The 14,390-nt window shown below is 31.7% G+C and overlaps 1 protein-coding gene across 3 annotated transcripts; it reads left to right on the forward strand.

The window, feature by feature from the left end:
* Window positions 1–558: 558 nt before the first annotated feature.
* Window positions 559–13,262, forward strand: LOC114128863 (putative mediator of RNA polymerase II transcription subunit 26). 3 transcript variants are annotated; one of them, XM_027993459.2, is made up of 4 exons: window positions 559–1,329; window positions 6,564–6,700; window positions 7,541–8,480; window positions 10,256–10,518. In XM_027993459.2, exons 1-4 carry the CDS (start codon window positions 1,309–1,311, stop codon window positions 10,328–10,330), a joined length of 1,173 nt encoding a protein of 390 aa, XP_027849260.2. In that variant the 5' UTR covers window positions 559–1,308; the 3' UTR covers window positions 10,331–10,518. The 3 variants fall into 3 exon arrangements, with proteins under 3 accessions (XP_027849260.2, XP_027849258.2, XP_027849259.2); XM_027993457.2 differs by lacking the exon at window positions 10,256–10,518 and adding an exon at window positions 12,432–13,262 and having other exon boundaries at window positions 1,095–1,329; XM_027993458.2 differs by lacking the exons at window positions 559–1,329; window positions 10,256–10,518 and adding exons at window positions 3,417–3,899; window positions 12,432–13,262.
* The last annotated feature ends 1,128 nt before the right edge of the window (window positions 13,263–14,390 follow it).

Here is a 14,390-nt window from a genome sequence, read left to right on the forward strand (position 1 = left end):
TTATACACTATACAATGTACACGTATATTTTGTTTTTTTATATTTTACCTATATGTGCGTTTATTGTTATATTGCGAAGTCTTGGGCAGTGTGCGTGTCAGCGTTTACGGCTTATACGGCTGTAAGCGTAAATCTTATTTGATTGCAAATTGACAAGTAAATACGTTTACTTTCATCACACTAAAACGTCGTTTTTCCGGTTATTATTGTTTCGAATTTTCGTGTATACACCTTTTATAATGTTATTATATTATATACATAGGTAGGTACTCTGGTTACGGCCCAAGGTCATTTATTTGTAGCTGTCAATTTAAAGTAAATAAAAAACCATACACAACAATCTAAACGATATTATAAGTAGGTGTATTTATGTAGATCTATTTTTTTAATACAAATTTATTATACTATGCCATTATGATATACGGTTCATGGTCAAGTGACAGTGTCTAGAATTTACGTATTTTGTACTAAACATATAGGTATCTACTAAATGCTAATATCTAATATATTGTAATATTTTTATACTTTATAATATGCTTCAGTTAATATTGAAATAAAATTAATTGCACCTAAGATTCATAATATTATTATTAATAACACTTTAACGATTTCTTTTCGTATGTTATGTAAAATTAAACAAAAATCATAAAAAATTGTGATGCAGGTATATATGATAAATAATATTATGTAATTCTTAAAAATCGATTATTGCTTACCTATTGTACAGAAAATATTATTTAAATAGCGTTATATCAATATTTTGACTTGTTGTAAGCATTTTCAATAGACTCTGCTTAATCCGCTTGTAATATGTCGCGAGATGAAGGAGGGGTGAGCGAAGTTTTTTTTCGAATTCCCACCTGTGAAATAGATTATTTTATTAAAAAAAATGAATATTTCTCTTTTCACCAAAATCGACAATCGTATCTTCTCTTTTCTATCAATATTAATTATGCTTTTTAGTTTTTACTCAATCCAGGTAACAGTTGCTGTTTTATTTTTTCTTTAAGCTAAAAATATTATTTCAGTATACAAATTCAATTGTTTTTTCTTTTTATTAATAAAAAGCTTCAATTTCTATGATTATTAGCTAAAAGCACAAGTTATATAGGTATGATTCAATTATAGATTATTTTTCTAAATCTATTTGTTAAAAAATTTAAAAATGTTCTTGATGTTGTATAGATCTAGGAGTGAGGACTTCTTCTGAAAATGATGGATTTTTATTGAAACAGCACGAAGTAAAATATTTTAAGTAGTGGATGATTATGATGTGGACGATAGAAAAAAGAGTTTTGAGAGTTTTGCATGTACCGGAAGATAGTTAAGGTAGATTCAATTTTTATTTTTATAAAAATTTAAAATATTAAGTATTAAAATACCCAATTTTCAAACTTAAAATATTTACATGTACTATGTAGTAAAAAATTTAAACAAAACAGTTACAGAATTTATAACCCGGCTAAATTCCTTTGGCACTCTTAAGAGTTTAGATTTAAAGATCAATAATTATCACACCTTTTAAATTTTAATCCATCCAGTATGCCACATAATATATTATAATATTATAATGTATAATAGGGCATCGCATATATTAGACATGTGTACCTTTAACGTGCGTGTCTTAATAATACCGGTGAATGGTATCAATAATGTGTATGTTATTTTTTAAATATATACTTATACATTATATGTAATGCGTATTGCATATATTATTTTGTTTTTAATATATATTACGATGTATTCCATATTTTAGTAATTTTACATAATATAATGATTATTTGTCTATGTTCACGAGTACCTACCCACATAATTATAAATACACCGTATATATACCTATATATACGGTTATTTGGATAAAATGCAATAGAATTTAAACGCCGATCATAAATTCTCTGATATCAAATAAAATTGTTCTATTTACGGAGTAAATTATTAAATAATATCGCATAATAAAATGTATAATGCGTGAGTAATAAGTACTTATATGTATCTTTTGACATACGTTAATAGTTTTGGGCCTCTGGCGTACATATCAATTTATAGGTATCTATAATATTATATTGATTAAATATCGGTGCTTCTGTACACACAGAAACTCAAAACAAAATTTCCTAACAACCTCCGACTCGTACATATTTATACAGGTATACACTAGTCTTATAATAATCCGCGTACAGTGGCCTGCACATTCGCTCATATAAACGCGTTACACACACGCATTATATTATTGTGTTGCATTGCATCGAGAGAGAGAAATGATCCGCTGTGTTTAACGTGTGTGTAACCTAAAAAACGGTTATATATGTATATAATATTGGCTTGTGAACCGCTACAATATCGTGTGTTATATTATAATAGGTATGCTGTTGTGTGTTTACAACGTAATCCTAAAATAATATAGTCTGGGGTATCTATTCCGTTTATTTTGACTGCAATCATAATATTCATAACACATATTATTTGGCACACGTGGCGTTTGTAAGGATATACCTATATAGATAGCAGAATTTATTATACACCGTGTACCAAAAATAATAATATAATATATGCATTATAAATAAATATATGTATATAATGACGGAAATTCAATAATATATTTATATATAGGTAATATATGTTGTGTCATGTACACCCCGACCACCCGACTACTGGAATAAATATTATTATTATTGTTATGCATATTTTATCTATACGAGAAATCTATAATCAATGTAAATTTTTTCGACAGCACCGAAAAATAAGCATATCTACAGCGTATTTGTTCCGGAACACCGGAGTCGGATAATATACTTAGGTAGTTTATAAGTAAATATAATATATTATTAAGTATCTATATCGTGTACACATAATATTTAAATAAAGTGGACGATGTTTCTACGTATGACTGATCCTTAGGTTTTTTTTTTAATATTTGTTGGTATATTACGATAAATTTTGTTCCAAATAAGATTACATAATATGCCTATGTAATATATATGTGGAGATTTAGACAGTCGACTACGATTTATTATATTAATATTAAACCAACAAATAGATTTTAGATAAATATATACCAGATGACCAACATATTAACGACAATATCATGATAATATTATGTTTAAGTCTTTACCTGTATATTATTTTATAAATTTAAAGCGTGTATGATTCTAATGTTTGTGTACATGCTTATAAAAATCCAATCGAACAATCCGCACACTTCGTCCGAAAATATGAAAATATAATATAAAATACATATCCGACATCGTCTCAAGCGGTTTTAGGTGAATATCCTGGTCTCTGCCTCCTGGCACCTTATGTTACACATATATGATACACATATCATTTATGGTATATCATAAAAATGTAATAATACGTCGCGATCGACAGTGCGCTGCCGCGGCAGTGGTTACGATTTTCCGCGGTGTTTGCGCAACCGTTTTTCCAAGACGGTTTTGCGGGAAAACTCCCGCTGAAGGCGCGTGCGTTTCCCCCCGCTGACTCGAGCTAATAGCGAAAACCACCATCGTGATTAAAAGTGAAAACGCCGGCTACTTCAGGTCACATGTATTCTATCCGTTCGACCGGACCTAAACACGCGTATAGAATAGAATATAGTACATTAAAATCTATTAAATTCGTGATACTTGTGTGTAACTGTTTAACGATATAAAATTTCAATAATATACACCTATACTCGATTCGGTGGTGTTTTTTTCGTCGTCATCGTGATTTTCATTGATTTTTTGGTAATAATGCCGTGCACCCAGTGCGTCGCCGTCAGATAAAATGTATTTTCAATAACGTGATTAAAGCTTACTTATTCGTATACACAACAATACTGAAAATAGTATAGTAGATAATTGATTGAAGACCACGTCGTCGTATATGCATTATAGTTGACACAAACTTATACAATGGTAAAGTATATACGTTTAATTTTAATATTATATATTTAAAAATGATAATACAGTATAGGTTTGGAGGGTTGAATTCTCTGGATAAAACATACGATTTTTTTGATAGGTACCATTATTTTAAAAGTAAGAGTGATACATCTGTATGATCTATATAATATTCGTATGCATACCGTCTTTGATGCTTTCATAATTCACATAAAAACAATATTATAATATCGGAACCGAGATTTTCGCGTATAACACGCGACGGACAAGACGATAATTCCGGCGACCTTTCCGCGTACAAAACGTGTATTATATAATATTATTATTTGTGTAGGATGATTGATCATCAACGGAACTATTAAATCCGGTCTGGTGGTAGAAATCGCCTTTGATGTATGTATACTTCGGTAGTTGAGGTTAATAGTGTCACGGTTATCTATTAGATCGTTGAACGTTATCGTCATACGTTACCTACACCACAAATCTAAGATTTCAATACTTTCTAGTTTCTAGACACAAAGTACCAATTTCAATATAATGCGTGACTGTATGAGTATTATAATGCGTATATTATGTATTCTGTTACCTGTTGAAAGTATGCAGGTTAAATTACCTATAATAATTAATAATATATTATGTACCTAACACGTGCGGAAATGCATCATTATGTGAATTGCACTTTTTATAAAAGTTATAGACAAATGATTAACATAGATGACATAATTATTGATATGCATCAATTTATATTTATGTAGGTACTACTGTACTAATGAATGAGTCAATGCTATCAATATTACCAATCATTATCGTTTTATATGATCAGCAGCAAAAAAAAATGAATTTTATATTTTGTTATCCGCTTTCTTATAGTAAATCACTATTTAATTTGAAAATTTTTGACAAGTTAGAGAGTAAATAAACAGCACGATACATAATTGTATAAATCAACATTTATTTTGGGTAAAAATAACTATTTTTCATTTAATTTTGATTAAAATTAAAAAAGATATTTTTCTGCTGCTCATCATCTTGCTCGTCGCATGTCACTACATGATTAGGTATATGCATCAATAGCCGATATATTCGTGTTAAATTCATTGGTTTATCGCGTAGAGTAACTTTGTAAATTAAGTTCCCGAATGAGTTTTTTCTATGGTAAAGTTAATTTTCCGCAAACAGTAGCTTATAGGTACCTTTTATCCTTCATTAATTTTATATCTTAGTATTTATAATAACTGTATGTTACAGTATTATTGTTTCAATAGGTAGTCGTTTTCTTATTTATAATAATATTAAACATCACAATGGTAGCCACCTTAAGATATCAATGGCCATTCATATTTGGATAAAAATATAACATACGCATAGGCCATAGCGACCTGTTAACACCCAAAAGTTAAAACTTATTTGTTATGTAAGGGCGGAGAACTGATTACATACAAGAAGCTTCCCAAAAATAAATACTTTCAGACAGATAAATGGAGTTGTTCTTGACAGGTCACTTATGACCAAGGAATTGCGATCGTTATATTATACCAACGGCAACGTTTCAAACTGTTGTTTGTCGAAGTATTTTTGAGTTATAATAGGTACTCAATATGATTATTGTTGTCTTCTTGATTTCATTTCAAACAATAAAAATAAAACAAATTTATTATGACATTACTGTAGGTCCTGCGTCTACGAGTTTTACACACATTCGATGTTGTCGTCGAATTCGGTTTGCAAACTTATATTAGTTTTCCGCGGGGTTATTGATTAGGAACCGGAACGCTGGACCTATAATCACTTTGTTGATTATCCACGGTTAGTTTTTTTCCTACAATCGTCCTGAGAAATGTGTCGAAATCGGATCCAGGGTGAACGTGCATGGAGTACCTGGCACGTGTGTCTTGTATAATATATAATACCTTAATGCACGAGTTTACGAGTATATAATATAATATGTATAAGGCCTATAGTTTTTCCCTTCAACTCTCGAGGCGGTCCGATTATAACATTTAGAAATCTAAAAATATTCATCGGGGTTTTTTTTAAACGTGCACATGGTACGGCCACCACGTTTTGTTTCAGATCGTCAGAAGTTACGTTATTGCTTTAATATTAAAATTATAATAATTCGATGTAGGCGGTATATTATATACATTGCTATGATTTCACGAATTTATGTCGTGTGCTGTTTCGCACTTCGACGTAGTTTACAACCAATTATTACAATAGTTTCCTCGTAGGAATTACTTAAATACACATAACGTTATTATAATGTTACACAATATTATTATCGTTATGGAACGTATTTATTTTGATACCAAACTATCGATCGATCGATATTATTGTTTACGACGGTCATTTTCTAGATCCAAACGCTTCGTCGGAGAACGCTATTTTTTTTTATTTCGCGTATAATAATCACATCCAATTAGATGCCGCCGTGCAGTTTCCCTTAAATCTGTTTCCCACTTACCCACTTTTGTGACATTTCGCAACAACATGAATCCGTTTACTGAATCTATAGTTATAACGTACATAATGTGCCGACTTAAATTTTACATCAATTTAACAATAATTTAAATAAGATGTCGTCACTCGTCATCGTATCGACGTGATTATTTTAGTTTTGAAACAACAAATTTCAATTAAAACAATTATATTTCTGTAATCGATGTTATTGCGTGTTAGGAGCAATTTTGGCATGGTTTGTTGATTGGTTGTATCTTCACGGTGACGGTGTGCAGTTCGGAAGACACGATACCACGTCGAGTTGTTCCAAAGTCCGATGAATATCAAGACGAAATCACCGCTGCCGAAGATCACGAGTAAGTCGAATATTTACATATTTTTTCCATAAACATGTTTTTGAGATAAGAGTGAAAGTATTATATTTGTGCTTAAATAATATTATTGTATTATTGTATTATTACTATTATTATTTTTAAGTGAAAACTGTATTTTTGAGATTATTTGAGACTGAACGAAATAGTAACTTTCAATTATCGTATTCACATGTTATGATAATATAACATGAAAATATTGCTAAAGTTGATTTATAGTTTATACAATAATATTTAAAGCGAGCAAAATACCTCGGTCCTTAGTATATTCAATCAAACGTTTAAGTCTTAAAATTTTTAAAGACATTAATAATTAGAAAACACTGTAGTTCAGCGAGTAAAAATAAATTACTAACTCGTCATTTCAGTACGGATTAAAGGAAAGCGTGCGTTAAAGTTGCCGCTATCGTATTTGGTACTATCCATTACCATTAGAACAAAACTATTGTAAACACCGCCATGATGGTGCATAATATAATATTGTTTATCATTTGGTTAGGCGCTTGTAAATCGCGTGTTTGAAAAATATGTATTAGTTTTAGCACTATGAAATGAATGGATATGGATAATGATGTATATTATTATACATTGTATCTCGGGAGGTTCAAAAATATTTGTATTTTAAATAATTCGATTTTTTTCCGTAATAATAATCTTTAACGAATCTACTTAAAACCAAGATAATTAAATAGTGTCATTATATAATCCTTCAAAAATAAAGGTCGTCCGTATATCAAACGTTCGCGGACACCCTATATTATTTAGGCCTATACGCATTTATTTTACTGTACGATAATCAATCGGACGTTCTGTCGTTTCGCACAGACACCACAGGATCATCATCGTGGTGCCCAAAGAAATGCCGCAGCACGTGAACCACGTGCACACGTACAAGCTGGCCGGAAAGGGAATACCGCTGATCCACTCGGGCAAAGTGGTGCACGACCACAAGCACAGCGGCAAGGTGGCTCACGATCACGGGCACGTGGGCAAATCCGCTCACAGTCACAAGCACGCCGGCGCGTACGGCCACCAGCACAAGCACCTTGGCTACTTGGGACACAAGCACTTCGGCAGCTTGGGCGTCGTTGGGCAAAAACCCGCGGCCCCGCAGCCGCAGCCGCCGCCGCACAAGTCGTCGCTCGACCATCACCACAACCGCGGCCACCATCACCACCATCCGCTGCATCTGCACAACGCCGCCCACCAGCTGCACTTGCAGCACCAGCACCAGCAGCAACTGCACCAGCAGCAGCTGCTGCAGGCCGGCGACTATCTGGTGCAGCAGCACGGCGCGGCGGGCGGAAGTAGCGGCGTGCTGCAGGCGGGCGGACGTAGGCCCGCTTCCGGCGGCGGTCGCGTACAGTTCGTGCCGTCGTCCAAGCCGCGGGGCCTGGGATCGTTCATGCCCGCGGAGATCCAACAGTACGTGCAGCACGGCGCCGTCGTCCAACAACAGCAGCAGTTGCAACAACAACAGTTGCAACACCAGCAGCATCAGCAGCAGTTGCAACATCAGCAGCATCAGCAGCAGCAGCAGTATCAGCAGCAGCAGCAACAGCAACAGTACGCGGAATACGACGACGACGAGAGCGTCGACGGCGGTGGCCGTAGCGCACCGCCGCCCGCGTACAACGTGATACAGTTGCGGGTGCCCGATCACCAAGAACCGAACGTCATCAAGCACGTGGACATCGATTTGGTCAACAACGTGGCCAAACTGCAGACCAGCGAAAAGCAGCAGCCAGTCACAGCTAATTTCAAGGTGGGTTAAGAAAATTTATTTGAAATAAATTATACACAATATTATAGTACCTACTCGATTCACTGCTGTCACGACGGGACAAGTGGACTCGTGTTAATCACTTACCGAGATTTTTTAAAAATATTTATTTTACACGATTTTGAGTCGTTAAAAAACAACATTTTTCTAAAAACGAATTTATATTTTACTATTTTTTTTTATCGTTACCACTTTTTATTTTTATTTTCACTTTTTTAGTGGCAATATGCCAATACGTATTTGTAATTCCTTATTACAAAGCGAAATATTTTTTATACTATTTTTATGTATAAAATTGAATTATAGAAAATTATAGAAACGTATATTGTCATTCAAAAGAGAAAAAACTTAAAAATAGAAAATAGAAAAAAATATAGCTAATTTATTAAAAAATAAATATTGTTTTGTAACGACTTAAAATTCAAAATAATTATTTTTAAAAACGATAGTGTTTTCTGAAATAACGAGTGCCTTATGTTAAATGAATTACTCTTTATTTTATGTTGTTAAAAAAACATTTGATGAGTTTGCTTCCTATATAGTTAGAATTTTCACAAGAAAAAACCCTATACATATTCTATAACGGAAAACATAAAAATTCGTAGATGATTTGTTAAAAGGCATTAAATCGTTTTTTCTGTCGATTGAAAAAGAAAAAAACCAACATTGAACCATACACACTTTCTTGTACTTTTAGATTCGTATACCTATATTAATAATATACTACGGCCATATCCAAATTTTCAATTATTTTTAATACGTTTTGGAATTTCATTTAACTTAAAATCAAGGTATCGACTGTTGTTTTATATGTACATATGTATTACCTGTGGGTATAATCAGTGTAAATGTGCATAAATAACGATAATCTTAATCGAAAACCGATTAATTTTATTAATCTTTACTTAATAATGCTTGATAAAGGCACGGTTAAACATGGAATAAATAAATAAATAAAATTATAAACAAAGTTGTTTTGTTGTATAAAAAAATATTTTCGATACTTAACTAAATTAAGCCCGCGGTAGTCGCGATAACGCACAAGTACCAAATTTTTTTTTTTGGCCCCAGACTAATTCCAGTTATTGAGGTTCCACTGTACATTAAATGATATGCAATCTACTAAACAAATGTTAAGTATCCTATTTTTCTACTTCAGCTTTTATCACGCACTCACAAATAAAACATAAGTATATACACTGCACAATAGCATCACAGTATTATTATCATTTTGACAGCTATCTAAAGACTCGTTTTTCGTGTATTATAATTTATAATACTCTCAGCAACAATATATAGGTAAATACTATACATATCTAACGTTTAAGGTATACATAAGATTATAAGAATATATATATATGCATAATATAATATTATAGTTTGGGTTATTTGGTACCTACTCGTAAAAGCCTATTTTATATGTAAAACATACCTACTGAGCATTCGTTTTCTTCATGGCCGTAGTCAATAAAATCATAATTACAACCGATCTTTATGTCTTGTCATTCGTATAGATATATTACTTATTATTCATATTAGATTTTTTTTTTTTAATATATATACATACATAATATACGGCATTCTTTAACTTTATTATTGTTATTATTGTATGCTATTATACCAAATAAAACACTTAGAAAAATCGCTCGAAAACATAAAACGCTATTGTCCGTACGCAATAAATTAATTTAAACCGAAAGGTTTATTATTTCTCTGTAGTACTTGCGGTTGTTTAGTTAATTTTGTTTTTCTTTCAGCGTACGCCAAATTCGTTTACCCAACGTTTTCCAAGCCACTCTACGCACAGCTTTCAGATATCGCATAATCCGTGACAGAAGAGACCGCATAAAAAAATATATATAGATCTTGTATCGTGCATAGAGCATAGATCCAAATAAGCCGATGACATAATACCTATTAAATATCTATACGTTTACTTGATATTATATACACTGAATACTGTACACAATTGCTAGCTGGCTCTTTTTTGTTTCATACAGTAAAATTTTTTTACAACCAATTTGTTGTTCTTTTTGTTATGTTATTATCCCAGACGCTCACAGTACTTATACCTACTTTATAACAAACGCGTTTCCGGTACGCGTCCGGATGGGGCAAATTGTCGACTTGGACACGATGTTTGAGAATCCAACATTGTAATTTTTAAGAAAGCCCACAAGTCACGTGTGTGTGATTTTCCATAATAATACAATTTCAAATACGCATTCCGTCACGACCAATTTTTGCAAATCTGCACGAATGTATCTATCGCGTCTCTGTATAATACATGCATATACCAGTGCGAAATGATTGCTCTGATCGTTAGAAAAATAGCTTCATGTTGCTATTTACACCAGGAACGTGTTAGAGACTATGTTATTAAAGATTACGCGTGTTAGCACTTAGAATATATACTTATTTAAAAATATTATTTCCGCGGGTCGCATAAAAAATCATCGATTAATTTAGTGGTTTAGTGGATCACTAAAACTATAATATGGACCAACCGTGGATCACTAAGTCATGTTTAAGGACCATTAACTCACTAAATTAATAGTATTTTAATTCATTAAATATTTAGTCCTTATATATTCAGTACGGCATACATACGAACATATAGTATAATAGCGTACCAACAAATATTTGAAATTCACGTTCAAACGCTTTTACAGTAAGTTATATGAACAATATAGGTAAATTTAAGTATAATTAAAATACTATCAATAGGAGAATTTAAAACCTTTTGAAAATATCGTTATATAATTAATTCTTTCAGTTTTTCTTTTTAAAAAATATTTTTAAATGATTATAGGTATATTTTAAACATTAATACTATTAACAAATAACAATCGTAAATATCCTAAAACCTTTGTATTTAATAGAATACTGAATAAAAAAATAAAATAATTATAATTATATTAGAATAAGTTTATTGCAAATAATATATTATTTCATAATCAATAAGCCTGAAAAATAATGATAAATAATTTCAACTTTAACGTATAATAGCTTCTAAAAATAAACGTGTAAATAAACAAATACAATTTAAATAATCACTGTGAACTTTTAATAAACAAAATTTTCTTAAGTAAACTCTAAAGAATGATAGTCAATGAATATATAATTAAAAAAAAAATATTTCCATAATACAAATAGTATGACCAATAATTATGAACTATTATATTATTTTATGATATGGTGAATTTTGATAAAATGCGTGTAAACTATTACGACGTTTATTTATCATACTTTTCAAAACTATAAAATTTCAATTTGTTTCAATAAATTGCATTTATATAAAAAGAAATCGGAAATAACTTAAATTTCCTGTAACAAATAATAATCGTAATAATATTGTAAACGGTATGTTAAAATTTTATATTTTAAATTTTAATGGTTGTAAAAATAGAATGTCTTATACATTCCGATGCGATCATTAAAGTCGAATCACAGATTGACTATTTAACGGCATCGGTTACAAATAAAAACTACCGTAGAACGAACTGAGATTTCATACTATTATAATAATAATTGATTAATAGGTAATATAATTAGCGACTCTATTACGGTTTTTTATAAAATTAAAATATATAAATGAAATAACCGTTCATTCTATACAACGACATTACACAAGTACTCGTAAATTATAATAAGTACCTAGTTAAGCCGACTAGTTTACGACACACGCGATAATACCATTATCAAAATAACAAATAACACGTGATCACCAAAATAAAGATACAATGATTGATGATCGATTATTGTACTTATAATAACAACTTCCATAATAAAGATTTAAGTTTTGAATTGATATTGACATATCCTGGTACTTACGCCGTGTTAGGACTAAAATATGTTTTTGTTCTGAGGCCGGACGGGCTGGGAATTTAAAAAAAAACAATTTGTCGGTACTGTGTTTTTGTGTGTGTGCAGTCGGTGACGCAGTACAACAAGGTGATCGGACACGGGCGAGCGGTGGCCCCGGCAAATGTCGAGGACGAGTTCGACGCGCAGACGGACGACGAGGACGTGGGCGGCGAGTTGTTGCTGGAAGACGTCGGTTACCGGTTCGGCGAGGGTTACAGGCTGGCGATGGACGGTGGTTCAGGATCCGGTGACTTTTCCGCCGCCCAGGAACAGGACGAGGAGGAGGTGGACGAGTCGTTCAAGGAACCCTCGGCCGACGAACCCTCCGACGGCGGCGGCGGCGGCGGCAACAACGCCTACAGTCAGGCGTACAGTTTACAGTTCTGATAATATAATAACCTCCAACAGTCAACACCATAACCGAGTTTTATGAGATTGTTATATTGTTAAATTAGTTTTGTAGTTTCTTCGATTTTTTTTTTTTACGTATAAATTATTTGTTTTTGTTACTATTTTTGCTTTTATTTTGTTTTTATTATGTAGTGTTGTATTATTTGTCGTTGTATAACTTACTATACTTTACGTACGGATATATTATATTAATATAATAATATATTTTATACTATATTATATAATATTTTAGTCGTATGTTTTTCTCCATGTATTTGTTTGCCACAAACTTCTACATTTAGAACGTTTGAATTAACTATTGTATAAAATCGTAACGCAGATTTATGAAAAAAACTTTATTAAAAAATATATAATGTTTTAAAAAATCTGCAATATTTTCCGTTGTACCATTTAAAACGTTTAACAGATAAAACGAAAACTACAAATTTACGATGTATGTTTTTGGCTTTAAAATGGTTCTCCGTTGAAAAATAAAACCAAAAAATTTGGAAGTATGTTTTCTACTACAGCCATTTAACAGTGTCGTAATTCGTAAGTAATCTACTACCTATTTACCAAAACTTATTTATATGAATATAAAAACAAAAACTACGTAGGAATAAATGATGAAAAAATATTAATAAATTACATATTTATTAAATAATAATTTATCAAAAAAAAACACTGAAATATTAAAAAAAAAATGAGAACTAAAAATTTATGTAGGTACTGTCATATTAATTTAAGCGACTGAATAAATATTTTTTAGTTTTGTTTTTATTCGTCATATACGAGTATATATGGGTAAATACGAGTACACGACGATGGCACACACTGTGAGAAGACAAGTAATAAAAAATGTTGTTTATTATTATTAAATAGATAAAACAATAATTGAATATAATGTTAAAATGTATATTTTTCCCGAATCCAGTGAGCCCATTCACTATACGTGAATCACTCGGTTATTTGTGTTCATCTCGTGTCAACCTGAAAATCATACGTGAATATATGACACTATAATTATGGACAATGAAAACATTTTTAATTATATTTTTGGAGTACCGCCGGGAGCAACCGTGGTGATAGAAAAACGTTAAGACGTCCGGAAAAACAAATATTGTCCAGAAAAATAGGTACATGCACACACTCATAAACATTAATAACGATTCATTCGTATTTTTATTGTTAATTTTTTTTAAAAAAAAAAAAAAGAAATACTACATCGTTTACACTAAACACAGAAAAGGTCACGCGGGTTTTGGGGGGTTATGGCATGCATATTATACGTATCTCTACCTGTAATTATGCCACTAGCATACAAGTAGTCAATTACAAAGTAGTTTCGGAATATTATAGCTGTATTATTATACATACTCGCATTATATATGCGTATGTTACGCCCAAATCAACCGATAAAATAATTACATTACATTACACCGGAAACTCCTCCCGCGCGCTAGAGAAGCGTCGGACACGATTTAAATCGTATGGTTCGGTATGGTATTTTAAGCATTCTTCAGTAGGCCAACAATGTCAGTGTTTCTATATATTAGAATTATTATAGGTATGACATGACATCGTGTTCAATGTTCATTACACACAACGCTCTTTTTCCGAAATCGTCAGTTTTTG

This window comes from Aphis gossypii, chromosome 3 (genome assembly GCF_020184175.1).
Source record: "Aphis gossypii isolate Hap1 chromosome 3, ASM2018417v2, whole genome shotgun sequence".
Lineage (NCBI taxonomy): Eukaryota > Metazoa > Arthropoda > Insecta > Hemiptera > Aphididae > Aphis > Aphis gossypii.